Source organism: Mus pahari, chromosome 2 (assembly GCF_900095145.1).
Source record: "Mus pahari chromosome 2, PAHARI_EIJ_v1.1, whole genome shotgun sequence".
In the NCBI taxonomy this organism is placed as follows: Eukaryota; Metazoa; Chordata; class Mammalia; order Rodentia; family Muridae; genus Mus; species Mus pahari.
Genome location: NC_034591.1, coordinates 128,245,096 through 128,270,715, shown reverse-complemented (window position 1 = coordinate 128,270,715; position 25,620 = coordinate 128,245,096). Strand labels below are relative to the sequence as shown.

The 25,620-nt window shown below is 48.8% G+C and overlaps 2 protein-coding genes across 2 annotated transcripts in view; one reads left to right on the top strand and one right to left on the bottom strand.

Moving 5' to 3' along the window:
• The window catches only part of Oxtr (oxytocin receptor), a 12,895-nt gene extending 7,935 nt beyond the window's left edge, over window positions 1-4,960 (top strand). The window contains exon 2 of the mRNA XM_021191685.1: window positions 4,713-4,960. Coding sequence (XP_021047344.1) covers window positions 4,713-4,960 — 248 coding nt within the window. The remainder of the gene's footprint in view (window positions 1-4,712) is intronic.
• A 4,054-nt stretch (window positions 4,961-9,014) lies between these two features.
• Window positions 9,015-24,238, bottom strand: Cav3 (caveolin 3). Its single transcript, XM_021191414.1, has 2 exons — window positions 23,819-24,238; window positions 9,015-9,763 (listed from the first exon to the last, which is right to left on the bottom strand). Exons 1-2 carry the CDS (start codon window positions 23,930-23,932, stop codon window positions 9,422-9,424), a joined length of 456 nt encoding a protein of 151 aa, XP_021047073.1. The 5' UTR covers window positions 23,933-24,238; the 3' UTR covers window positions 9,015-9,421.
• Window positions 24,239-25,620: the final 1,382 nt, after the last annotated feature.

The following is a 25,620-nucleotide window of genomic DNA, read 5'->3' as shown; positions in this document are numbered from 1 at the left end:
CTTTAACTCTCTCTCTCTCTCTCTCTCTCTCTCTCTCTCTCTCTCTCTCTCTCTCTTTCTATTGTGAGAAGTGCTACAGGAAAAGGGATTAAGGGCAGTTTATTTAACTCCTAATCAGGACCCTGTCCTTGGACTTAAATGAACGACAACAGTTGATCCCGTCTTTTATCTACAACGACAGCAAGTCCTTACTCTCTGTCTTTAAGATCCTTTCCATTTTCCCACTTTCTTATGTGCCCTTCAATGTCCAGATGAGGAAAGCCACACTCAGAGGACAGATGTGTCTTGGAGAGGGATGGTGTTCGGGAGGAATCCTGAATTCCAGGTGTCCCTCCTTGGAGTAGTTTCTTCTCCTGGGCTCAAGTCTCCTTCTGTGTCTTGGCTCCCTTCCAGGGCGACTTTTGTGCATGCCTCCACTCTGGCTTCTGCATCTCTCTATTTCTGTCCTGACGCCATGGTGGCCTTGTCTTCTGGGAAATGTGACACAAGGCTTACAAGGATCTTGCAATCTGGGATGTCTCTGCAAGGAAGACAGATGAAGGCTGGGTTCCTGGCCTTTGAGCATCCTCAGTGAACATTCACGAGGTGGCTACTCTTCTGTCCAGAGAGACAACAGAGCCCCCCACTGAGCTCTGAGTCCTGAAGGGCTGAGACTGCAGCCTCCCCTAATTGATGGGACTACATCATCCTCTTCTTGAATGGCTGGGACTGCAGCATCTTCTTCCTGAAGGGGTAGGACTACAGCATCTCATAGCCTGTTGCTCTTGCCTAAAGGCATAGATTAGGCCAGTTAATGCCCGTAGAAAGCAGATATGCTCAAGTACTTAGCTTCTCTGGGCAACACTGGACAAAGACAAAAGATTGTCTCAGGTAACATGTTTAGATTCCAAGAATGTCCAATCCATATCCCGCAGGTTTTGAGAACATACATATGTTTATTCTGTGTGACACTGAGACACGGTGTTGTCCTTGACAGAGTTCTTACTTGAGGGGTGCATGTGATGTTTTAAGTAACTTTACAACTTTATGTTGGTTTGCATTATGTCTTTCCTGGGCTGCATATAAGCTGTGGGCTGTAGTTTGGATGATTCTACAAACATTAGCCAACCAGTCTACAAGTTGGGAAAGAAGATAAACACAGGCAGAATCTCAGTGTGGGAGAGCACCAAGGGATGATGTAGCCTTGGACCTCTAGCCTTCGAGGCTGGTTAAACAGAAGGCAGAGGGGGTGAGTGTATGTCCTCAGAGCTGGTGAGTCCTGGCTTATGCCCTCGCTGAAACAAGTCTTAGCACTTCCCAGTAACGTAGGTCCCCCAAATCTGCAGTACAAGGTTAGATGTTGCCAGGACACAGAGAAAGACAACACAAGCAAAGGATCTCTGTATTCTTTTTGAGTTATTTGTTCTGTGGTGGAGCTATGCCTCCATCTCAAAGTGCTTAAACCTACCAGGCACTGACAGACTGGTGGAGATCGGCAGTTTCACTGTGCAAGCTTCAGGGTGTGGACCTTTTAAAGCCAGCGCAAGTGGCTACACATCTGCTGGCCTTCCTGGCCACACTCTGGAAGCAGTCAGTGACAGACATAGCCACATGGCTGTGAAGCTTCCAGAAGCTCAGCTTGCCTGTTTCCCGTGTAGGGGGTAACTCTACTGGGGATGACAAAAGCAACCTGCCAATCAAGTGCATCCCTGCCAATGCAGCAGTGTTGGTGGCGTGCTCGCTGTCAAGGAATTTGAATTCTGAACCACCCTTGCCTGTCAGCCATGTCAGGCTGTAACATTCCGTTGAGGAGCGCTTTTGCTTCGCATCTCACAGATGAGGCATCATGGATACAGAGACGTTGAGTAACTTCCCCCGAGAACACACAGCTCCAAACTATAGAGAGCCAGATCCTTGCCTAGATCTGTGTGTCCTAGAAGCAAAGGCACAAGTCGATTCTGCTAACCTAGGTGTGGGCGTGGCTTCGGCCTGGGCTGCCCTAAGTGCACTTGCCCCTCCCCCAGCGCCCTCAGTGTCTACCCTTTAACACTGCCCCTCCTACAGACACTCCATCAAAGACTGCCTGACTTTCCCTAAGGATGACAAATACTTAGGCTTGTGGGGTTCAAGGTCTTGTTCACAGCGGTACGACTCTGTCCCGGAAGTGCAAAAGCAGGCATCCACAGCCGGTGACTGGGTGGCCATGGATACACTCTAATAAAACTTTATTGACAAAAATAGAATGCAGGCAGATTTTAACCTAGGAGCCGCCGCAGTTTGCTGACTCTGGGTTTGTGCTTGGGGACTCGCCTGTCCTTGAGAAGGATAATGATCCACTGGAAATCCTGAGGTCCTTTCCTAAGCACTCACCTCTAGGGACTCTATATTTGTCTTAGGAACAGGGATATTCTCTCTGTGGCCCACACTGCACTTGTTCAGCCAGCCTGGGCCTTGGCTTTGGGGCTGAGATTTGCTAACAGGAACCTTCTCAGACCAGGAGAATGAAAACCTATTTTCAAAAGAAACCAGCTTTGTTGCTTTTGGATGGGAAGGGACAGCATGTGTGTGCCCTCAAGGAGGCCACCTTCCTTCTTTGTGAACTGGGGTGCAGACCACTCTGTGAGCTGCACCATCTGGGAAGCCTTGGATAGGGGCTTGGACAGGGGACGATGCTGACATCAGCCTGCCTGCATCATCCCATGCCCCTCTGGGAACAGCACCATGACATGGGCTGGCAATGTCCCCATGTTTCACTCAATCTAAATGCAAACCCCTGATGTCTGTTACCTAGGTGAGCCACCAAGGTTATGCAGGGGGAGGATCCATACCCCAAATGCCCAGGACCAGAGATGTTTCTCTGGATTTTGGAATATTTGCATGAATGTAATAATCTATCTAGAGGGTGGATCCGAGTCTAACCATGGAATTCCCACACGCTTCATGGACACCTTGCACGTACACGCAGCCCAGAGGGAATTTTACTTGGGGTTTAGACTGACATAGCACATGAGGTCTGGTGTGACACTTTCTAGTTGGATAACCATGTCGGCATACAGAAACTTTCTAACTCGGGAGCACTTGGCATGCTGAGTTTTCTCACCGGGTGTGCTCAGCCTGTACTTTGTAATTGTACACAGCGGGACAGCCGGGTATAGTCTGGTGCCTGTGGGTCTGGCTCTGAGATTTCCTCTCTTATTTCATCTCCATCTTCTCTGGGGCTGACAGTTTGTTTCACTGTGTTTGTCCTTTATTGATTTTTGCTTCTTTTATGACCTTGAACATAGTCTATTTTTAGTCTTGTGGGCAACTTTAACCTTCAGGCACCCCATCAGCGTTCATCTTCTCTTTACCCAGCCAAACCAAAAAGCAGAAAATTCTCTCTAATAAAAATAAAGAATCCGATCATAGTGGCTTTTCTTCCTTGTTGTTCTCTATTTGTTACTGTGTTCATTATGGGGACGAGATGTTCCTATTTGGACTTCTAAAAACCTCATCTATCGAGGTTCATTTGTTTGTTTGTTTGTTTTGTCTATTGTAGCTTGCTTCTGTGCCAGTTGGCACACCAATGAACTATATCAATAGCTCTTAGACTTGGTTGCCCTTCAGAACCCCGAGGGCCCTTTCTACCACTGCTAAGCATCTTCAAGGTCTTACAGCTTGCATTTCACCCAGGTTCTCAGGAGCTGCCCCGCCTGGGGTTGGCACTCTGAGAACCACCCAGGTGTCCTAGCTTCTGTTCTTCTGTGGCTGCCGGGGACTTCACTGGCACACCTCTGTTCTCAGCACCCAGACCCTGCCACCTCAGTCTTCCAGGGAAGATCTCTCTGGGTTGAGATTTGACTTCTGGAGTTGAGTTTTGAAAGTTTTTTGTTGAAAGATAGAAAACTGGCATGTTTGCCTGGCCCTGAGGCGAATCTCCCTTCACGAGTGACGGCCAGGCACAGGTTGTTAGTCTCACTGTCATCTCCCTCCTGCGTAGATGAAGCTACCAACATTCTTGGTAGAGAAGTTACCAAGGATCACCTCCTGCCAGAAACAGTCTCCAGTCTTCAGACTTAAGGCCAGTGAAAGAAGCCTAGATTTTGCTTTTATTCCCTCTGCTTGACAGTACCTAGGAGTAAGTTTGTCTCTTCATTCTGGTGCCCACAGAGCCTGGTTGGTGTCTGGCATGTGTTGGCAGCCATTGCTGCTCACTGGGCACTCCTGTGTACCTGGCACTCTTTGGTCCTCGCTGGCTTTCAGGCAGGGTGGAAATTCTTATTGTTCCGGGTAAAGATGAAGGGACTGAAGTGTTGGAGGGAAGTATGGCCATTGGATGTAGTGATTGGTACTGGCTAGGCTATGCAAATGAAGGCTGACATCTCCTGTGCTCCCCTCCCCCTGCCCCCCCCCCCAGCCTCGTGTTCTTTGTTGTCCAAGTAGCAGGCACTCAAGCATTTGCTGGGTGAGGATGAAGGAGCAAGTGGCTGTGATGTATACCGTACCTGTGAAGGACAGAGGCCTTCGGTGCCTGGGGAAACTGGAGTTGAGAGGTAGGGTGAGGTAGCTTTTAGGCCTGTGCTGTGCCCTGGTAAGATCAGGGAGTGAGCCCCGAGCAAGGATGTGGGAGAAAGACCTACCATGTGTGGCTGGCACCTTGTCTTGTGATCCAGCCAGTGGTACCTGGGATGGCTGTTGCTGGGGCGACGGGGAGGGGGGGCTGAGTTCTCTTTTCCTCCTGCCCCGCCCCACAGCTTCTGCCTTCATCATCGCCATGCTCTTGGCCAGCCTCAACAGCTGCTGCAACCCATGGATCTACATGCTCTTCACGGGTCACCTCTTCCACGAACTTGTGCAGCGCTTCCTCTGCTGCTCCGCTCGGTACCTGAAGGGCAGCCGGCCTGGAGAGACGAGCATCAGCAAGAAAAGCAACTCCTCCACCTTCGTCCTGAGTCGTCGCAGCTCGAGCCAGAGGAGCTGCTCTCAACCATCCTCGGCATGAGCCATAGGCCTGGCCCACCAGGCCAGCCGCTGGGTGGTGTGGCTTCCGATCTTCCCCCCCTGGTGACTGTGCATGGAGCTGCATAAGGTGCCTATTGGTTTGCATCCCTACTCTCCTTGGGTTGGCTAGAGTGTGTGTCATATTCTGACTTGGCGTAGGGAAATGTCTCCATGGGAGATGACAGGGTCACTCAGCCATCAGAGGGTCATCTGGACTCCCACCTATTTCTACTACCCTGACCCAAGTGTTCCTGAGCAGTGGGTAGACTCCCCTGCACCTGGCTTTTGTCCCCACCCCCTTGTTTATCCTGGTATCTTGTGAAAGACAGCACGCCTAGGATTGGTGACCAGTTAATTTGAGGAAGCCTAGTGAGCTGAGGCAAGGAGTGGGAAATGAGGCTGCAGATGCAGAGTGGTGCTAATTTCCTTCTAACCTGAGTTGTGTGGACAGATCTTAGCATCTTTAGGGAATCCCAGAAAGCTCTGGGAGCTGGAAACTGAGCCGTGGGGCCACCTGACTCTGGAAGGAATGAGAACGAGGGCTGAAAGGTTGGGGATGTTATTGCTTGACAAACATTTGGGAAAGAAAAGGAAAAGAGAGCCATCCAGGACAGACGAGAGAGGAGAGCTGTCTGCACACACACTGACCCATGCATATGTGATCCTAGGAGTGCTCACATACATATGTGTACATGCACACACATGCAAGTATCCCTTCTCTTCCCCCCCTCAATCTCTCCCTCCCTCCTCCCCCATCTCTTCCCAGAGCTGACAGATGAGTAGCAAGGTTAGTGCAAGCTCAATGTACATAGATCATTTATATTCCCTTATACTGCTGGTGACCAATGGGAAGGTGAAGTAAGGAGTATCCATCCATAAAAGTCCCAGAGTGAGTAAAGGAGGGCTAGGGCTAAGAGAGGAAATGTAAGCCCGGGCCCTGAAAGCTGCAGACAAGCACTGGAGGAAAGTAAAGGAGACTAAATAAACGGGACCACCTTGTGCTTATGAATTAGAGATGTAATATTATTGGACAGATGTGATTTAATCCTCACCAAAATCCTAGCTGGCTTCTGCAGAAATTGATAAAGCGATCCTAAAATTCCCAAGGAGATGGAAATTGGGGTGGTTAAGATGCTTTGTAATTTGTGATGGGCGGACAATTCTGAGAACGTATTTAAAATTAATAAAAACAAACTCCAGAGGCCGAGGAGATGGCCCACTCAGAGAAGTGTGTGCTGAGTGAGTGTGAGGACCCAACTTCAGCACCCTAGCATCCCATCCATGTAGATGCCAGGCTCAGTGTGCCTTAACCTCAGCCCTGGGGTGAGGTGGGGGTGACAGGCGATCCTGTCAGAGACTTGCAGGGCAGCCAGCCTAGCAGACTGATCAACTTCAAGTTCAGCAAGAGACGCTATCTCAAGACAAATAACTAAGTAAATAAAAATAAGGTGGAGGGTGACAGAAGAAAACACTGGAATTCGACCTTTGGTCTCTACATGTAACTGTGGATATACAACATACACACACTTACATGCAAGCAGACACACACACACACACACACACACACACACACAACTATATACACTTAAAAATGTGAAAAAGAAGTTCAAGAGCCAAGTTCTGGGAAAACCACAGCGATGGATGGGCTTCTTGGCCTATCCTCCTCGAGTGCAGTTTCCCCTGTGACTCACCACCTCCGAGTGTCTGCAGGAGAGGCAGGCTCTGTTCTGGCCTGTGGCAGCAGTGAGCACCTCCATCTGGCTTTACCGAAGGCCCAAGGGATGCTCGGCTGCTGTGGCCTGGCTTCTTTAGAACAGCATTTCCCCAGGAGTCTTAAAGGTTTGGTTTATCGGATAGGCATGCTCTCGAATGTCCTCTCAGCCTTGACAGCAGGTCTGACTCAGAAATACCTTTGGCCATTAAATATAGGTCACAATGGAATAGTGGCTTTCTGCCTGTGGCTGGTCACTGTTTACTTCGGAGTCCCTCTGAAATACCCAGACTTAATTCCAGGCTTACTGAAATATATCAAGGGCGCTTCCAAAAGGCCTAGAATCTATAGATCCACTTTGTTAGCCCCCGCCCCGTCACACACATCTGAACACATTTTCTTCTGCTACACTGCAGTATTAGCCCAAACCCATACATGTACCTGTATGCGCACGCATGCACACATGAATATGAACCAGTATAGTCCAGTGTTCAGGAAGGAGGAAGCCATGTGCTACAGTGCCCACGTTCAGCACCCACAACTTAGGGCAAGCTGGTTGACACGAGCTGGAGATAGGAGGCAGTGTCATTTTTGGACCCAGGGACATTGACCCTCATGCATACAGTGTCACACCAGCTTGTCCCTGCTCTTTGAGAAACTAGCACGATTCTGCTTTAGGGTGTCTGTGCCTATGTCCTAGACCGTCCTGCTCACCTGGGTGCAGGCATGGCAGTAACCTGTCAGCATCCGTGTCTTGCAGATGCTCTGAGTTCCTGCTATCCACAGAGAAGTTGCTATCCTTAGGGTCAACAGGTGTCACTAGGGGTCAAGGGAAGGAGTGACTCAGATATTCTGACCATGGACACAGTGTTCCTGAGAGCCCCAGAGGGCATAGAAACCTACTGGAGTGCTGCTGTCAGTCTCTGTGAAAGCTCTAGCTGGTACCTAGGGTCTTGTCCTGATACCCATGTCTGTGACATAAGTGACAGTTGACTTCACCAGCAACATTGGATTGACACCATACTGTCCCAATCTCACAGGAACATATTTTTAATTATTTTTTCAATTGTTTTCTCCCCAACGAAAGCTGAGGATCTCTAGGGGTTCAAAACACCCTCTTCTAGTCCTGTGGCCTGTGTTCTCCTTCCTCAGATTCTGCACCTGACACCCCCAATGTCCCTTCCACTTTCCGACCTGTTTACAATCCACGTGCAGGGTTGAATGAAGGTTGTACTAAACTGGAGCGTGCTGAATGTTCTGAAATGTTTCGTTTTTCTGACCACGAGGAGTCAGTGTGCAAACTGTGAGAGTCATTTAGGCCCTGCCAGAAAAAAAAAAAAAGTCTGCATTTAACACTCTGTGGTCTCCTTTGGGACAAATCTGAGGCATCACTTCAGAGAGCACAGGAGGATGTCAGTGCAGAATGCCGACTGATGGTCCCGGCTTTCAGCGTGTAACTTTGGTATTCAATTGCAATGAGATGCCCCTCAGCCCACAGTGTAAACTCCTTGGTAATGTGATTTCATGGGCATTCGTGTGGTGCCCGGTGTCCCCTGCGTCTGGTGAGTGACATAGCCGATTCTGAAATGCTTGCTGTACCGGCTGCTGCTTCATAAATGGTGCACTTAATAAACATTTTTTTTCTGTATATTTCATTGCCTTTTTCTTCCGCCCCCATGCCCCCAGACCAGTGGTGTCTTATATTAGTTTCCTGGTAGGCTCTAGGATCACCTCCTGCTGGTAACAGTTTCATGGGCTGTGGCAGGGGGGCAAGAGGGGGACCTGGTATTATTCTCTGGAGTCCTGGGTGTGCCTGGTTCCCAAGCGAGAATGCGAGGAAAGTGGTCTGAGCACTGGGTCGCTGAGGTGTGCTGTGTGTATTTCTGGGGTGAAGGTGGGTGTGGCAAGTTCACACTGTTACTGTTATTTTCATAGCTAACTCGATGCATACAACCTGAGCCTTTGGCATTCGTGATGGTTTTTTAGGGCTGATGGTGCACACAAGCCACGTGGCAAGACCCAGTGTGTTCCCTGCTCAGTGTCTGGGCCAGAGGGGGGATTCTGAGTGGCCTGAAGTTGGGGTCTATTTTTAGCAGTGCTCGGAGAGGCTCACTTGCCCTCAGTACTCCTCAGCTGCCTCAGAGACAGCAGAAGTCATTTGAAAATAATCTCCTTGTATGGGAGACCCTATTTATGCCTGGCAAGCGAGCAGACGCCTGAAGGAAACAAAACTTCGTTCTGATTTTCAATTTGCCCAGAGGACCAACTGAATCGTCTGGATTTCAGAACTAGAGAAGGACACACAACCACTGTACAGACGCAAACGAAGCATAGCGTTCCCTGGTGCAGCCAAAATCCGTTTATTGCAGCACCTTCCTCATGCTGGCAGTCACTGCTTGCTCTCCCTAGCATGAGGAGACGAGTTACACCTCTAGAAGACTGGCGCTGGTTTATGCTATTACAGTACTTGTGAACGCAAAGCCTTGCGCTAGCTGCCTCTTAAGGAACCCTCCGCTCAGGCAGGGCCACCGGGGGTTATGGGAGGCTGAGCAGAGCAGGGGTGCCTGTGTTTCTACACTGGGCTCTTTTCCTTCTGGCTCCTCCTGCACTGTGTATTCCCATCTTGAGGTGGAATTGAGAGGAACCTCAAAAGGATGAGAGCTCTCCAGCAGCCCATGTGGAGCAGAGCCAGGTATGGCTCACCTGACCTTTGTTCCCCCTGCCCAGCCTTTCCCACAGCCCAGCCTGGCTTTAGCCTTCTCTTCGCAGCACCACCTTAATGTTGCTGCAGACCTGGCCCAGCGCAGCGAAGAGTGGGTTGCAGAAGGTGCGGATACACAGTGAGTAGATGTGGCTGATGCACTGGATCTCGATCAGGTAGCTCTTAATGCAGGGCACCACGGCCCAGATGTGGCAGAAGGAGATACAGGCGAACAGGAATCCCCAGAGCAGGGCCAGTGGAACGCCCAGAAGTGTAGACAGCAAGCGGTAGCACCAGTACTTGGAGACAGTGAACGTGGTGTAGCTCACCTTCCATACACCGTCGAAGCTGTAGGTGCCCTCAGGCTCCGCAATCACATCTTCAAAATCTACCTGCAGGAGCCAGAAGGGGACAGCTCAACTCACAGCAGATGTGGGCTTTTCTAGTGTTTGCTTGCTTGCCTACCTGTGTCAGAAACCCTGGGGGTGAGGCCAGGGAGATGGTTCAGCAGCTAAGAGCACTTGCTGCTCTTGCAGAAGACCTGGGTTTGGTTCTTACCATCTACAGAGTGCCTACAGTCACCCATAATTCCAGTTCCATAGGATCTAATATCCTCTTGAATTTCATGGGCCCCAGGCATTCACAGGGTGAACGGAAATAAACCTTTTCCTCTACAAGTTGCTTTGGCCATAGTGTTTTATTACAATATAAACCCCCAACTAAGACATACACACTGTATTATTTGTTTGATCTTAAAGAAGTTCAACAGCCTAGGGTAAGGATTGGTTGGTAGAGCGTTGGTCTAGCATACACAAAGCCCTAGCTTCAATCTTTAGTGCTATACAAATTAGGCATGGTGGCACATGCCTGTAATTCCAAAACTTGAGGGGTGGAGGCAAGAGGACCAGAAGTTCAAGGTGAACCTCAACTATATAGAGTGTTGAAGAGCAGCTTGGGGTATACAAGTCCTGGTCTCTAAACCAAACCAAAACTAAACGAAATAACCGCCCCCCCAAACCAAAAAGAAGTTGGATGGTTATATTTATCCTGCAGAGATTTGTGGATCACTCATAGACATGCCACAACCTTTGGTCCTCATGAAGCCAATGTAGACAGCTCATTACAGCACTAAGTGCTGTAATAAGCTGGGGATGGGGGATTTAACTTTGACTACATCCTAGGAAATTCCTGAGGGAAGCAGGTGTCTGAAGGCTAGCAGGAGGGCGGAGGACTTGCAGGCTGGAAAAGAGGACCCAGCCTGAACAAACAGAAACCACTAGAAGGTGGTGGGCTATACAACGTGGCCTGCAGGAGATACGGGTGCTTTCCCAAGGGCCGATGTAAACAAGACTGGTGAGATGCTGGAGAGGGGATGTAGGAGACATCACCACTGTGGGCCTTTCTATGGTGGTGGGCGGTGGTCAGTTGCATCTGGGTTTTGAGAAGCTTGTTTAGTTATTGCAGCTGGGAAGTGGGAGTCCTTGGGGGTGAAAATGGACACAGGGGTCACTGAGAACTTGGTGGCACCCAGTTTGGGATAGCAGCTGTAAGTTGGAAAGATACATTGGCCCCTTGTTACCTGCATTCCAGCTCAAAACTGTCATCTTCAACTCTGATTTATTGGAGCAAAAATGGAGAGTTTCTATTTCTTCAGGCATCTCCCAAAGTTTAGAATCCTAGGCACTAGGCTGGAGGGCCCTTCCAACCTAAACTGCGTCCACTCACCATCCCCACCTCTCAGGGAGGAACCCTGTCTATGGAAAGGTTCCAAACTTAGAGACATTCACAACCTCCATGGTAGTCAATACCCTTCCTTAGAAGGCCTCCTTGGGTAGCTTGTGGAGAGACCCTCTGGCTTCGTGAACTCTGCCGGCAAAGAGTCATTTGGATAGAGGCTTGCTATCTTTGTTCTCCCTGGTCCCTTTCCACTGCCTTCCTTGCCCAAGCTGTCCTGACCCTGCCTCCCCTTCATGCAACTGTCTTGAGGAATGGAGGGTTCTCTGATGACAGGCTTCCCATTCCCCCCTCACAGTATTGGGGAACATGAGGGCTATGAGGTAGGAGCTCTAGCCTGGACCAGGACCAAGCTCAATCCAGGCATTGTGACTACTCCACGGTCTTCCTGCTACCTTAACTGGGGTCAGATCCCAAGGCTATGCTGCACGCCTCAGTGAAGGTGACGACTCCCAGGGAGAGCTACCCCTTGGTAGGCAGAGAAATCTATTTCAAGACAGAGTCATCGTTCTTTATCTTTATGCCCACCCAGAGCCGAGGGTCATTAATCACTGTAGCCCAGATTGCCCCTTTATTCTGGCAACTTCCTCTATTTGACATACTTTTCCTGTTTGTGCTTGACTTTAAAGTCACTGCCATGCTTTGGACTCTCACTAGCTACTTACTGGCTGGATAACCCAAGCAGGTTATTGAGTTTTTCTGGGTTGCATTTTTCTTGCCCTGTTTTGTAGGAGTTGTCAGAGGATTGAGTGAATTGAGAATACTCAGAACCCTTAATGGCAGGGTTAGGAATGGCTAGATGCCACTAGAGTTTGGATCCCCAGATCTTGGTCCCCAGAGAGGCACTATTGGGAGACCAAAGAACCCTTTTTGTAGACATCTAGTGGAAGGTGGTTATCTCTAATAAAATTAATGATTCCCTCATTAATCTTCCCATTGCAGTCCCCGCCTATCACCAGTCCACAGCTATATTCTATTTCCTCTTCCTCGGGAGCTCCTTCCTTTCCCTCGAGTCCCTTACTCTATACCTAACCTCTGTGGTATGCCAACGCTATTGGTTGTGCTACACACACTGACGGCAAGGCTGCTGCCTACCTAGGTGCCCCTCAAGAGGATTTTGTGCCTTCCTCTTTCTCTTTCACTTCCCTGCCATGAGGTGAATGACTTGCTCCAACATGTGTTTTCAGCCACGATGAACTGTCCCATCATAGATTCAAAGCAATGGGGGCCCCCTCTGTCATGGACTGAGACTTCCAAAACTGTGAGCCCAAGCCAACCTGCACTCTCCCTAAGCTGGAGGTCTTGCGTACTTGATATACAGAAACTGACTGAACAGCTGTTGCTGGAGGGTGAGGCTGTAGTAGAGTGTCTTCCTCAATAGAGAGTAGAGCCACGCCTGTAATCCTATCCCAAGGAGGCCGAGACAGGAAGATTGCTCTAAGTTTGATGAAAGCCTGCACCACACAGTGAGAGGCAGGTCAGTCTGTCTATAGTGTGAGATCCTGTCTCACACAAACAAGTGAACAAACAAGCAAGCCACCCACCAAGAACAAAAACCTAGACAGCTAGAGTCCAAAGGAGAGCTTGCATGTGAGGGCAGCTGCTGACCAGATGGGTGGGTTTGGTATGTCTTCTAACCTCAGTGAGATTTGTTCCTTCCCACCTCTTTAACATGGAATTGGTCAACCACAGAGGTTAGGTATAGAGTAAGGGCCTCAGGGGAAAGGAAGGAGCTCCCAAGGAAGAGGAAATAGAATATAGTTGTGGACTGGTGATGGGCGGGGACTGCAATGGGAAGATTAATGAGGGAATCATTAATCTTATTAGAGATAATGAGGGAAGAGGGGTAGTGTAAGGAAGAAAATATGGGGAGGGGTAGCTAATACTAACAGGCCATTTGAAGGGTCATATAGAAACCTACTACAGTAGAAACTTATTAAAATATGTACATATATGAAATGGAACCACCAAACAATAGGAGAAACAAGTCCCAAACTAGATATCTCTTGCCACCAAATGAAACATCCAATGACAGGAATGGGTTACATCTAACCCAGTTGTTGGTCACAGGGGCCTTAAGGGAACACCCACGCAACTTAGGCTACTGCCAAGGCTATTGATTGTGCTACACAAACTGATGGTCAGGCCCTATTGCTGAAGACAGCGACACACCTCACTGAACATGAATGAAGAAGTCTTGCTGCTGCCTACCTAGAGCCTTCACCACTGCTGAGTTCACAACACTGGAAGGTACTCTGCATGCTACCAGAGGAGAAGGGTAAACACCAATCCAATGACAAACTGTGATCTACCATGGTGACCTGTCCTCATACTATGCTGATGTCGTAGTGGCACAAAAGTTGTGGGCGTAACCAACTACTATCTGATTGGATTGAAGGTTTACTCCATGAAGTGGAGTCCATCTCCCCCATTACTCTGGGGGTCAAAACCTGAGACCAGAGGGAAAACAATGCTACTGTTCTGCTAGAGGAACTTAGTAATAAATTGACTCGTAACCATATCTGCTATACTGATCGACCAGCAGTTTTACTCAGCCATCCTCAAAGACGCTCTCCCTGCAGCAGATGGGAAGAAACACAGAGACACACAACTCAAAAATGTCCACAGCGAGGGACTTTGGAACACTCAGTCTTAAATGGGATGTCATTGTCAAATCCTTCCTCTCAGGGCTCAGAGAACTTTGTATAAGAGGGGCGGGGAGTGGGGGATTGTAAGAGCCTGAGGGGATGGAAGATACCAAGGAAACAAGGCCTTCTAGTCACAGCGGGACTGAGGCACATAAGAACTCGCAGAGACTGTGGTGACTATAGGGTCGAAGCCATTCGGGGTCCCAGTTCTGGGAGGAGAAGTAGGCACAAGCCCCATCTCTAACCCATGAGCTATCTCCAAATGACAGCCACCGGCAAAGGAAAAGTTAGTTTTCTCCAAATCAGTTTCAGGAGATGTGTGAATCATATGTAGGGTCAGCTCCCATGCCTGGCAGTGGAGCACCACAGAAAATGAACTCAATAGTTCTGAAGGATTTTTTTTTTTAAACATTACAGTTCTTTTACTTATAGTGGTGGATTGTTGTGTCAACTTCACACAAGCTAAGGTTATCTGAGAGGAAGGAGCCTCAATTAAGAAAATGCCTATATAAGATTGGGTTTTAGGCATACCTGTTTTTCTTAAATAGTGATTGATGCGGGGAGGACCCAACACATTTTGGGTGGTGCCATCCTTGGGCTCATGGTCCTGGGTTCTATAACAAAGCTGGCTGAGAAACCTTGAGAAGCAAGCACTTCTTAATGGCCTTTGCATCAGCTCCTGCCCCCAGGTTCTAGCCCTGCTTGCGTTCCCATCCTGACGTCCTTTGATGATGACCAGTGATGTGGAAGTATAAACCCAGCAAACCCTTTCCTCCCCAACTTGCGTTTTGGTCATGGTGTTTCATTGCAGCGATAGAAATGCTGACTAAGACACTCAGAGATTATGGTTTCCTACTTTGCATTTTTATATGGACCTCTTGTGTGCACAAGTGTGTATGTCTGTATCTGTATGCGCTTTTTGTGCTCTTGTGATTTTTCCTTGGCTCTTTTGGTGTGTGTGTGTGTGTGTGTGTGTGTGTGTGTGTTGCCCTATTCTGCTTTTTTTTTTGGTTGCCTACTTATTTTCTAATGGTAGTGGTGGGGAGGTAGGAAGGATCTGGGAGGAGTTGGGAAAGGGAAAACTGATTAAAACATATTGCTTGAAAAAAATTTACTTTCAAGTAAAAAAAGAAAAAATGTTAGAAAAAAGTGGTTAGCATTTTTTATTGGCATAAAAAGCAGAGATAATTTTTTTCTTCTATTTACTCATGACCCATGTATGTCTCACTATTTATCTACCCACACATCATCTATTCATCTCCCTTTCTATCCATTTATTTACCTATCTAGCTAGTCATGTATTCTAATAATTCATCCATTTGTCTAATCATCTATTTACCCACCCATCCGTTCCCTCTTCTACCCATTTATCTACCAATCCATCTATTAATCTTCAGCAAGATATCATCTATTCACTTTTCATCTACCTACCTACCTACCTGTCTGTCTGTCTGCCTGCCTGCCTATCTATCTATCTATCTATCTATCTATCTATCTATCTATCTATCTATCTATCTATCATCTATCTATCTATCTATCTATCTATCTATCTATCTATCNTATCTATCTATCTATCTATCTATCTATCTATCTATCATCTATCTATCTATCTATCTATCATCTATCTATTTATCTTTCATCTATTTACCTATCATTATCTATCATCTATTTGTCCATCTGCCATCATCTATTTATCTAATTACCCATTTTCCTAACCATTCTCCCATCCTCTACCCACACCCCATCTACCCACCCCCTATCTCTTATCTATTCATTCATTTCCTATCTGTTTGCCTATCCATATACTCACCTACCCATCCTCCCCTCTTCTTCTCTATCCATTATTCATATGTTCATCCACAGAAACAAATACTTACTGAGCACCCAGCGCTCAGTACTCAATATCTGCCACATGGTAGGTGCTCATTAATGACAAGTACTTGTTCAAATGCTCTTAAATTCTTATACACTGTGTCTTGGAACTTCTGCTAACATTCCAGACGATGACTAGAAGAACTCTCCAGCTGACCTCATCACCCAGTGTGACCTCTCATTGGCAGCGGACAATGGATTGAATTCTTTCTTTCCTGCTTAGGAGGCTTGTCCCTTCCATGAAGAGTTCTCTGTTGGTTTTTGTTTTTAAATTACCATTTCTTCTCAGAAATTATTGGCACCCACACTTGAGTTATTTCCTGGGATCATCTTTGAGAGCTGAATGTGTGGCAACTGGTTTCTTTTCTTTGAAGCAGCAACGCGCTGTCAAGAGGGCTGGGCTGTGCAAGGAGGAGGTAGCTGCTCCCCTAAATTGAATCTGAGACCTGAGAGCACTCTGATCACCAATTGTGGCTCGGAGAGCCATTTATCACAGCCATCCGTGAGAGTCACTCAGCAGGTCTAGGTGGCCCTGTACTGCATCAAGCACACTGAATTACTTTCCTCTCTAGCAGTGTGAGGGAGAAGGATTTTTTCTTGTAGGGTTGGGGCTGAGAAAGTCTTAGAGTCACCTATGTAGCTGGAGGGTGGGAAGGGAAGATAGTACTCTTTCTGCCTCTGTCTTCTCTGACATGGTTATTTTGGGAGCAACAAGAAAGCCAGTTGTTTCATTGGCACAGGTCTGCAGAGTCTCTGCAGTTACTGAGAAGGTTGGCAAGGTGCGGGACCACTGGGTTGCCTGGAAATGAGGGGGGAAGCACAACACCTACTCCTGCATCCAAAGTCTGCCTCCACCCAGAATTCCACACTACTCAGTCCTTGGTCATCCAGGGTTGGGATAATTCAGAGGTGGTGTGAGGCTTCCAGCGTCCACTTGGCTGATGAGTTTACTGTGTGATTCAAGGTGCTATGCTTTTCCTATAGCTATTTGTTGTGTTGAACTCTGCAGAGAGAGGATGGAGACATGTTTCTCAGCATAGCTTCAGTGTTGGCGTCTAAAGACAGGAGCAAAAAAACCTTAGCATGGCGGATCCCGGTATCATGGACTGGTGTCATGCTATGGAAGGGGTGGCCCAGTCAGTCCCAGAAGGTCAGTACAGAAGCTGAGTTGGTGTTAGAAATGGTCATAGCAATTCGATGCGGTCATTTATGACTACTGAATAATAATATTAATGGGGATTTATACTATATACTCTCTTCATTTCTCTGATAATTTTTACTATATCTTACAAAAGTATCACTGTACAATAGACTAGGATAATCGTGGACAGACTGACCATTGCCCACACAGTCTGAAAAGCACTGATGCATAAAATTACGAATTAAAATGATCTGATAGCTGTAAAGACAGTTTAACAAGATGGATGAGATTTCTTTCTTTTGTTAGAAAAAAATGTTAGCAGATTTCTGTATGATCTGGGGTGACTGTGGCAAAACCCATAATGCATTTGGGCCCCCCTAGATCATCTCTGCCTGTACATCTTATACTAGTCATTTCATAAGATATATAAGGGCCAAGCATAATGGGATTCGAGCTAGACAGACAGCAAAGCCTGTGCCACAATCTCCTCTGCATGCTTCCTGCCCAGGGTCACCGCATGGGTCAGGTGCCTTGTCCAGCACTGCTTCTGGGATGGACCTGACTGAGTTGGTAAGGGAAGGGAGAAAAGACGAACACAGATAGACACAGACAGAAAGCTGGGATCAGGTGGTCTGGGCTCTCTGATGGAGAAAACACAGTGCCCCTGAAGCTCGGCATGTGTTTCAGACAGAGTTGAACAGAGAGGTGGGGCTGTTGCATTCAGCTAAACAAGGAGGCAGGGTTCATGGTATAGAACAGACCAAGGAGGGGCAGACTTAGCTCATCTTTAAAGGAGCAGTCTCTGTGGGTGTGCAGCCTTCAGGCTAGAAACATCCAGGGGAAGAAAGCTATGTGGACATTTTCTAGTCATGTTAATCAACAACTACATACAGACCAGAAGGGAAGATTTTGCCATTTACCTCTGACCCCCCCCCACCCCCCCCAATCCCCTGGGTAGAAGACTTTGCATTACTCCATGGGCTTGAGTCTATGTCAACAGTCAGTCAGGACTTCAATCCAGGCTTTCTCCACTCCCTATAGCCAGGCATGCCAGCAGGAGCTGAATCTCAGAAGGAGGTGACCAGGTATTACCAGTTGTTTGGACGGAAAGCATCCTACAGGCTACCTGGAGAACCTTTGCTGGAGCACAAAGGGACTTGCGTTTGTGTAAAGGACCAGGGAAGAAGCCCTGGAAAACAAGGCCACAGGAAGTGAGACTGGAACGTCCTAACAGGGCCCCACTGTCTTCCCAGTGCGTTTTGGCACTTAGCCTCTTGCTGGCTTCTTCCTGGCATCTCTCTTGCCCTCTCAGCTAGGGCCTTTGGTGAAGATGGCACCGGTAGGGTGGGGAGAGATGGAAATGACTTGGCTGGAGTCTGAGACCCTGTACTTGCTTCTGGCTGCTGGCTAGCGAGGCTCCCCAAATAACCTTCAGTGAGTCACACCTCTTTGTATCTATGACCGTGGGTGGTCTTGTCCCATTTCAAGTCTGAGGTTGCCATGTGACTCATTTTAACCATCAGAATGGGACAGAGAAAGCGTTGGGCCAGCTACAGACTAAGCACCCGGAAGTCCTGGCACCTTTTGCTTTGGGAACTCCTGGCAGAGTCACTGTTTTTTGAAATATACTCTTATACCTTGCCCTAGAGTGGTACTAAGTGTGTGTTACAACCTCTCTTCTAGAAACAGCCCTGGAATTCTGAGATGGAGGTTTAGCCATGCCAGCATCCCCACCGAGTCCTGTCCTCTGTGTCTCTACCTGTGTCCTAGAATAGCAGAATACCTTCTTGAATGTTCTAACTCAGGAGAGTCCCCAAGTGATGTCAGCCCTAGGCTACCATCTGACTGGAGCTGCAGGGGATGTTCCCAGAGAGAGTAGATTCACCCAGCCAGCTCCACGAAGCCACAGAACTGCTGGGGGGGGGGGGCTACATGGCAGCTGATTACTGATAAAATCATGTCACTGGGGAAGCCATCCTGGATCCCAGGTTCATTTCCTAGAGGCTGCAGGACTCATTTGCTGACGTTCAGTCCTGAAGGACAAGATCTTCTCTGCTTTGCTTGCACAAAGACTTCTTATGATGACAGAGCACATGGAACCACATTTTAGCAAGCTATACCCCACAAAGGAGACCACATTTTGAAAGGTCTGGACAAACATAGCATGATCAGGTGAGAATACCTCTATATTAATTCCATGTAGCCTTGCGTGTGTACATGGGTATGTGTGTATATGTGGGTACATGCATGTGCCCACGCACATGTGCACATACGTGTGCATGGAGGCGTAGGGCCAACATTGAATCTTACTCAGTCACTTCTCCACATTATTTTTCCAACACTGCCTCTCACCAAGCCTGGAGCTCATCTATTCAGCTAGCCCAGTTAGTCTGCAAGGCTCAGGGATATTTTATCTCCTCCAGTCCCAGGGCTGGAGTTACAGCACACACCAGCCCTGCCTGGGTTTTCATGTGGGTTCTGAGGGAGCTAAGCTCAGGTCCTTAGGCGTGTGCAGCAAGCACTCTTCTGACAGAGCCATCGCCCCAGGGCCCACTGCAGCCATTTTGAGAAGTAGTTTATGGAGGGAGAGAAAGGGGCTTCCAGTAAGGATCAGATGAACTATGATCTGCTCTGCGTTCTCTGCCTGCCTTTTCTGCATTCTCACCCATACACCTTCTTTTGGGTGCTCTGTGCTTTCTTCAAGGGACGGTTAGTTCTGTATTTTCCAGCAGCCAGAGTAGCAAAGAGGTTCTATTTGTGGTAACAACTCTGACTAACTGATGGGGCTTGGCTTCCTGGAAGAGTACTGTGATCCATTAGTAATGCCTGCTGTGTACACAGGAAGGGGTGACAGTGGCACCTGCCCCTCACAGTTATCAACTCCATCCTGTATTCTTCCCAGAACCATGAAAAGATTCCATATAATTGCTCATCCCACTTCCTGTTTTTAGAATGCCTGGTCCTCATTTCAATTTTTTTTTTCTCATTTTAAAAAGTGCACCTTGGGTATCATTTGAGCAGAAAGACAGCTCCTGATTTTCTCAGGCACAAGTCCCCTCTCTCCCATAACCTTCCAGGACACTTCCTCTGACACATGCTTATGGCATTTGGCACCTTCCCCTGCCCCGGCTCTTTATTCTAGTCTCATCTGCTAGGCTTGGGCTCTTCCCAGGAAGAGGCATCGGGTCAGCTTTATTACTGCACAGCCGCATGTCACAGCTCCACCAAAGCTGGAAGCAGGACTTTGAGGATAGACTGCTGGCTGCTCTATGTGCATCTTAGCTTTGCCAACAAGCAGAAGGTGCCATTGGAAGACAAGCAGAAGGCGCCATTGGAAGATGGAGGGTGTTTTGTGGCAGGTGTAAATCAGAAGTGGGTGGGAGATGCACGAACTGGCAAGAGTTCAGGTATATCTGGCTGCCTCCCTTTCTGAGGAGCTGAAAGTTGCTGCAAGGACCCATGCGCGTAAGCCAGTGAGGGAGGGACTTGGAGTCAGCTGTGAGCCTTCTCAGAAATGACTCCAGGGACTGGGGTAGGCTGGGGTTTCTAGGCTTGCCTGGGGGAGGGTGCTAGATGATCTCCACTCCGAGTCATCAGGAGGTGCCCTTGCATGGGGCACACGCACAAGTGAGCTCAGAGTCCCAAAGCCTGGTATGCCATGGGCACGCAGATCTCGGCATACCCTCTAGGCAGCGCGGTACCTGGTATGCGGCTGGTTCTCAGTAACATGGGGCAGGGGTTTCACACTAGGAGCAGGGTTGGGTGAGGAAGGAAATGAGGGTACCCTGTTCACAATTCCTCAGCAGTCATCTCTCAAGCCTTCCACTCAGCCAGGGGCCTGACCCCAAGTGTCAGAGACTACTTTAGTGGGCACATGGGCTTCATTTTCACTGCGACTTTTACTTTCCAGCTTGGGTTCGAGAACAGCACCTATAGGAAGTACCCCCTCCCTATGCTGGGGTTCCCCGGGTGGCTCTGTCCCCTTCCTCCCTTGTGTTTTACTGCATGAAATCTGCAGCTGACTGCAGTGAGGTCCCTCGTCCCCACTCGGGTTTCTTTCCATACCAGGGACTCCTGCTCACAGAGGGAAAAGGATTTTTTTTCAAGACACTCAGCAAGCTTAGTGTCCCAGCTGGGGACCGCGGCTGGTGCTTCCCGGATTCTGTCTTTGCTGTTCATCCCATCCCAGGAGGACGCTGCTGACATGTAAGAACACCCTGGCAAGGCTACCTAGCATGTTTCTGTGGCTTCTGGGCCTTCGCCTTGACCTCTGTCTTATCTCTGTCCCTCACCTGACTCCTTCTGTCTCCTTTCTTTCCCAGGTGATGATAGAAACCCAGGCAGTAGAAGGCTGTCTTGTTCTGAGAGCCCGCCCCTCCCCCAGCCGGTCAGCTCTCTGAAACTGTGGGGTATTTATCTCCCGATATTATCCCTCTTCTGCATTTCTAAATGTTTCATTTCTGGCTCATTAAAAATGAAGGGAAGGAAACACCAGAGAACTTCCTGAAGCAGAAAATGTCCAAACAATGCCAGCCAATTTCCTCTGAGCAAAATTAATTGTGCACCTTTTGTTTAGTCTTTGGGAGATATTGGTATGGGGATCAGGGTTGTCAGAGAGGACACTTTTCTTCCTCAGAGAAGTGACAGAGAACTGGGCGCTACACTACTGTCACTGCCTCTTTCTTTGGGGTCATAGGGTCTGGCTCCCTCTTGGCTCATTAGAACCTTATCAATTCCCTCTGTACCTGGTACCCATCACAACATCCCCGAGAAACTGTGTTGTCCTGTGCTTCTTATCCCCAGGCCTAGTACACACCACAGACTCAGTTTTCCAGTCTTCTGGATGCGAGGCTGCTTGAGGGCTCTGCTCAGCCCCAAGTAACCACACATTTCCTGGGAGCGGTGACTGCGTTATAAACCTTCAGTTCATACCGGGCATGTCTGCTGCCCAGAGATGCCTGGGGCTCGTGTACCTGATGGAGGTAACTGGTCCTGATGTATTGTCACAGGAGGAAGTGAGGTTCAGAAGCTTAGGTGACATATCCAGCGTCTTTGCTTTTGGGCGGAGTCTGGCGTTGAAACCAGGCAGTTTGGCTGAACTACTCCATGGCAACCATGACTGCTGCAGGTCTCTAGCATTTTGGAGTTGGGATGTTTTGCTTTGCATGTACCCCATGGAGTTCTATCTCCACCGTTAGTGACCTATGTCAACACACAATGGTGTGAGTTAGGTCAGACCTGGTGAAGGGGTACAAAGATGTGGAGCGGGTGGCTACCTGGACGAGTCAGGGGAGGCTTTTTGGAGGAGGTGACATTGGGTGGTGGCTTTGGCATCTGAGTTGGGTCGAGTGAAGGTAAGTAAGCACCTCTGCTCAGGACACAGGGGTATGCTCTGGGGAGCGGGGGCTGGCATTGGGAGTCACCAGGCAGAGCAAACAAGTGGCGCCTGCTTGTGTCGGGTGTGGACAGGCACATGGAAGGCTGGGTTTTAGCCAGGTAGGAGGGGCAGTCTTGAAGGATGGCAGCTCTGGCCGTGCCTTTGAATGAAGTCTTGGTTGTGTTGCTAAAATCTGTGGCTCCCATGACGCCAGGTCTCTAAATTTACAATGATCATAGCATAAAAAGAGAGATGCGGCTCCACTGTGGGGAACCTAAGAACGTACGCACAAACTGAGCACGGGAATCAGTTTCCAATGTTAAGTTGTATGAGCCAAACATGGAACGTGTGTTCCTGAGGAAAATCTGGAGTCCACACAGAGGTGTGTCCTCAGTATAAGACATATGAAACAGATGTGTATCCTTTCATGTGGCTTAGGTGTTGAAATGCTACAATTCTGGATATAGGATTAAGTGAAAACATGAAAATTAATTTCTTTTAAAAATTAGTGTGTGTGTGCGCGTACATGTATGTGCTATGGTGCTTGTGTGGGAGTCAGAGGCCTGTGGGAGTCTGTTCTCTCTTTCTATCACACAGGTTCTGGGCTAGAACTCAGGGTTATTAGAATTGGCAGTGGGCATCATTTCTCACTGAGCCATCTTATTGGCCTCATAAAAATCAATTTCAATCATGGGATTCTTCTTCTTCTTTTTCTTTTTTAAAGTAACTGCTAGGGAACTTTAAATTTCACAGCAGGTGGGTACTTCGGCCATCTCTATACTGTCTGCCTAGCTTTTCTGTCAGCTGGGCACGACTCTAGTCGAATCCTATAAATCTACACATGTAACACTAAGCCACAGTGACTGTCATGCTGAGAGACAGACCTCACAACCGTATGCAGAGCTCAGCCGCTGGAAGGAGTAACTGCGGCGCTGTGGATGGTTCGATAGTGTGCAGGGTGACTGTACCGGGGCCACACTGCACCTGTAGCTCCACAGGCAGCTCAGGCCTGTGATTCCCAGTACTTAGCCTGGATGCCCAGGTATTATGGGACTCTGAGGCTGGTGGCTGGGACTTTGCTCTGAGGGGGTTCCTCTGACATTTAGTTTAGGCAGAGATTGAGTCATGGGGACCCAAGGCATTTAAATATTCCTTTCTGGGTGCCTGCTGGGAGGCCTTTGCCTGGGCCTGGCTATGAGGCCTTGGGTGAGGCAGGGAGCTAGGGAGGCAGGGAACAGGAAGGATGGCCTGTAAGGCCCATTATGCCCGGGAGACAAATCCTAGGCACTGCTGCGGGGCAGTTAGTGTCTCTTGGAGGGCCACTGATGAAGCTGGCCTCAGATTAACCCCAAGCCCACTGTGGAGACAGCCTAAGTGCTGCTGGCAAAGCAAAGCAACCGACTTGGCCCAGGTTCTGAATCTTCCCAGTGATTCCTCTGGGGCCTGGGGCCAGAGCCAAGGGCAGGCCCTTGGAGCTACTAATAAGATGGCATTTTTGGTGTCTTCCCCTTAGCACCATCATGAAGGTGGTTAAAGTTTTCTTCTTGCCTTGCTAAGGCCTGTCCAACTTTGCCTGTTTGCTGGGGTTTGAAGAAGACAGTATCCAGGGGACTTTGGGGGAGGCTGACCTCAAGTGTGTGAGGACCATGATGTCCCGCTTGGGCACCGAGCCTACCTTCACAATGTCCTCGTTGATGTTCTTGGGGTCCCGGTTCACCAAGTCTATCTCCTTGCAGTGAATGTCCTTGATGATCCGTGCCTCCAGATCCGTGTGCTCTTCGGTCATCATTGCGAGGCTGGGGCTCCTTCAGGAGGAGATCAGAGCCTTGCGACTGGTATCGTTGATAGTCCTGGGGCAGAGAGACCAAGCTTAGGGTCTCCAGACTGATGCCCCTGCCGGCTAAATAGGCCCCACCCAGCATGCCGGCTGACAGCTGTCCTGCATAACTTCAGCCGGCCTCTAGTTAAAGCTGCTGGTGGCACGCCTCCAAGCTAAAATTAAGACTGGATGGCAGACCGCTCCTTAAAGGGGGCTGTGCAGGCCATTGGCCTCACGCGAGAGGAGACCTGGCACTCCCTGCCAGCCACCAGGGCCTGGCCTTCCCGGTACTCTGTGGAGGCGGGCTGAGCAAACCCCTTGGAGTCCCTGGAATTTGCCACTCCAAACTCAGGCTCCTCCCAGGAGCAGCTGCCCAAGAAGGGAGGTGGGCTCAGTCCCAGCTCTGTCTCTTGCTAGCTGCTGAGTGACCTTGGCACATGTCTCTTCTCTGGGCCACCATGACCCTATCTGTGACTAGGGATACTATAAGGACCAGAAAATAGCCAACAAGACTCCTCCCACCCTGGAGGAGAGGAGACTGGCTTCGTTAGGGATTCTATTGGAACTGGAAATGTCTGCTAGATTCTCCTTACATTAGTGATTTGCTGTGGTGGTTAACCACTGTGTGTAAACATTTTAAAGTTGCATTTATCTATCTATCTATCTATCTATCTATCTATCTATCTATCTATCTATCTAATTATTTATTTATTTTTCCGTGCAAGTGAGCAGTACACAGCACATACGTGGGGTCAGAGGACAACCCAAGGGACTGTTCTCTCCTTCTGCCACGTGGGTCTTGGCAATTGAACTAAGGCCATCAGGCTTGGTGGCAGGCCCCTTTACTTGCTGAGCCACCTCAGCAGACCCACCTGGGGAACAGGTCTTCATGCTTGCCCAGCAAGCACTATTTATAGACCGAGCCATCTCACCACTCCCAGTTCATCACGACTGTCAGGTTAACTGGACTGAGACACCTAGGAGATTGGGAAAGCGCGCCTCTGGAGCTGCCTGGGTGGGTGTTTCTGCAGATGAAGCCACTGATGGATTCACAATTGAAGTGGAGGATCTGGAGGTGCTGGAGGGTAGAATGCAGGCTCGAGAGGAGGAAGTCGGTCCCTGGGAGCCGCATGTCTCTGAAGGGCAAACCTAGTTCTGGTTCCTGACTCTGTTTCCTGTCCCCTGTGCTGTGAGCTGCTCTGCTCTGCTATGGATCTGTCATGGATGTGGAGATGCTTTCTCCTGCATTCCCCTAACCCTGACAGCCAGGACAAACTTGCCTTTTTTTTTTTTTTTTTGTGCCCTGGAAGGAAGAATTCATACCATGGCACAGGTGGGGACACCAAGTAGTGAAGGTTTATTTTTAGCACCCTAACTGCTGAAAGGCTGAGCACATCCTGCCGAGTCTGCCTCTAGTATCTGGATTTGTAAGTCTTGTTCTACCATCTCACCATATCTTGCTTATCTCTGGAGTCCAGGTGGTCCCTTTCCTAGAATAGATAGAGGCTTTCTTAGCCATTCTTGCCCACAATGCAATGAGTTACAGGGAAATCAGGACTCTCTGTATAGAGGTGTAAGTGCCTGTAGAGTTGGGAAGTTTACTAGAGAAAGGACAGCCCGTCTTTTACATGCTCCTCAGGGTGGTTTTGAAAGCCCGC

What these genes read in the sequence shown, in the direction of transcription:
- Cav3 (XM_021191414.1), bottom strand. Translation starts at nt 23,932, where the DNA reads ATGATGACCGAAGAGCACACGGATCTGGAGGCACGGATCATCAAGGAC. An exon ending in TCAACGAGGACATTGTGAAG is followed by an intron (nt 9,764 to 23,818) that starts GTAGGCTCGGTG and finishes TGGCTCCTGCAG; the next exon opens with GTAGATTTTGAAGATGTGAT.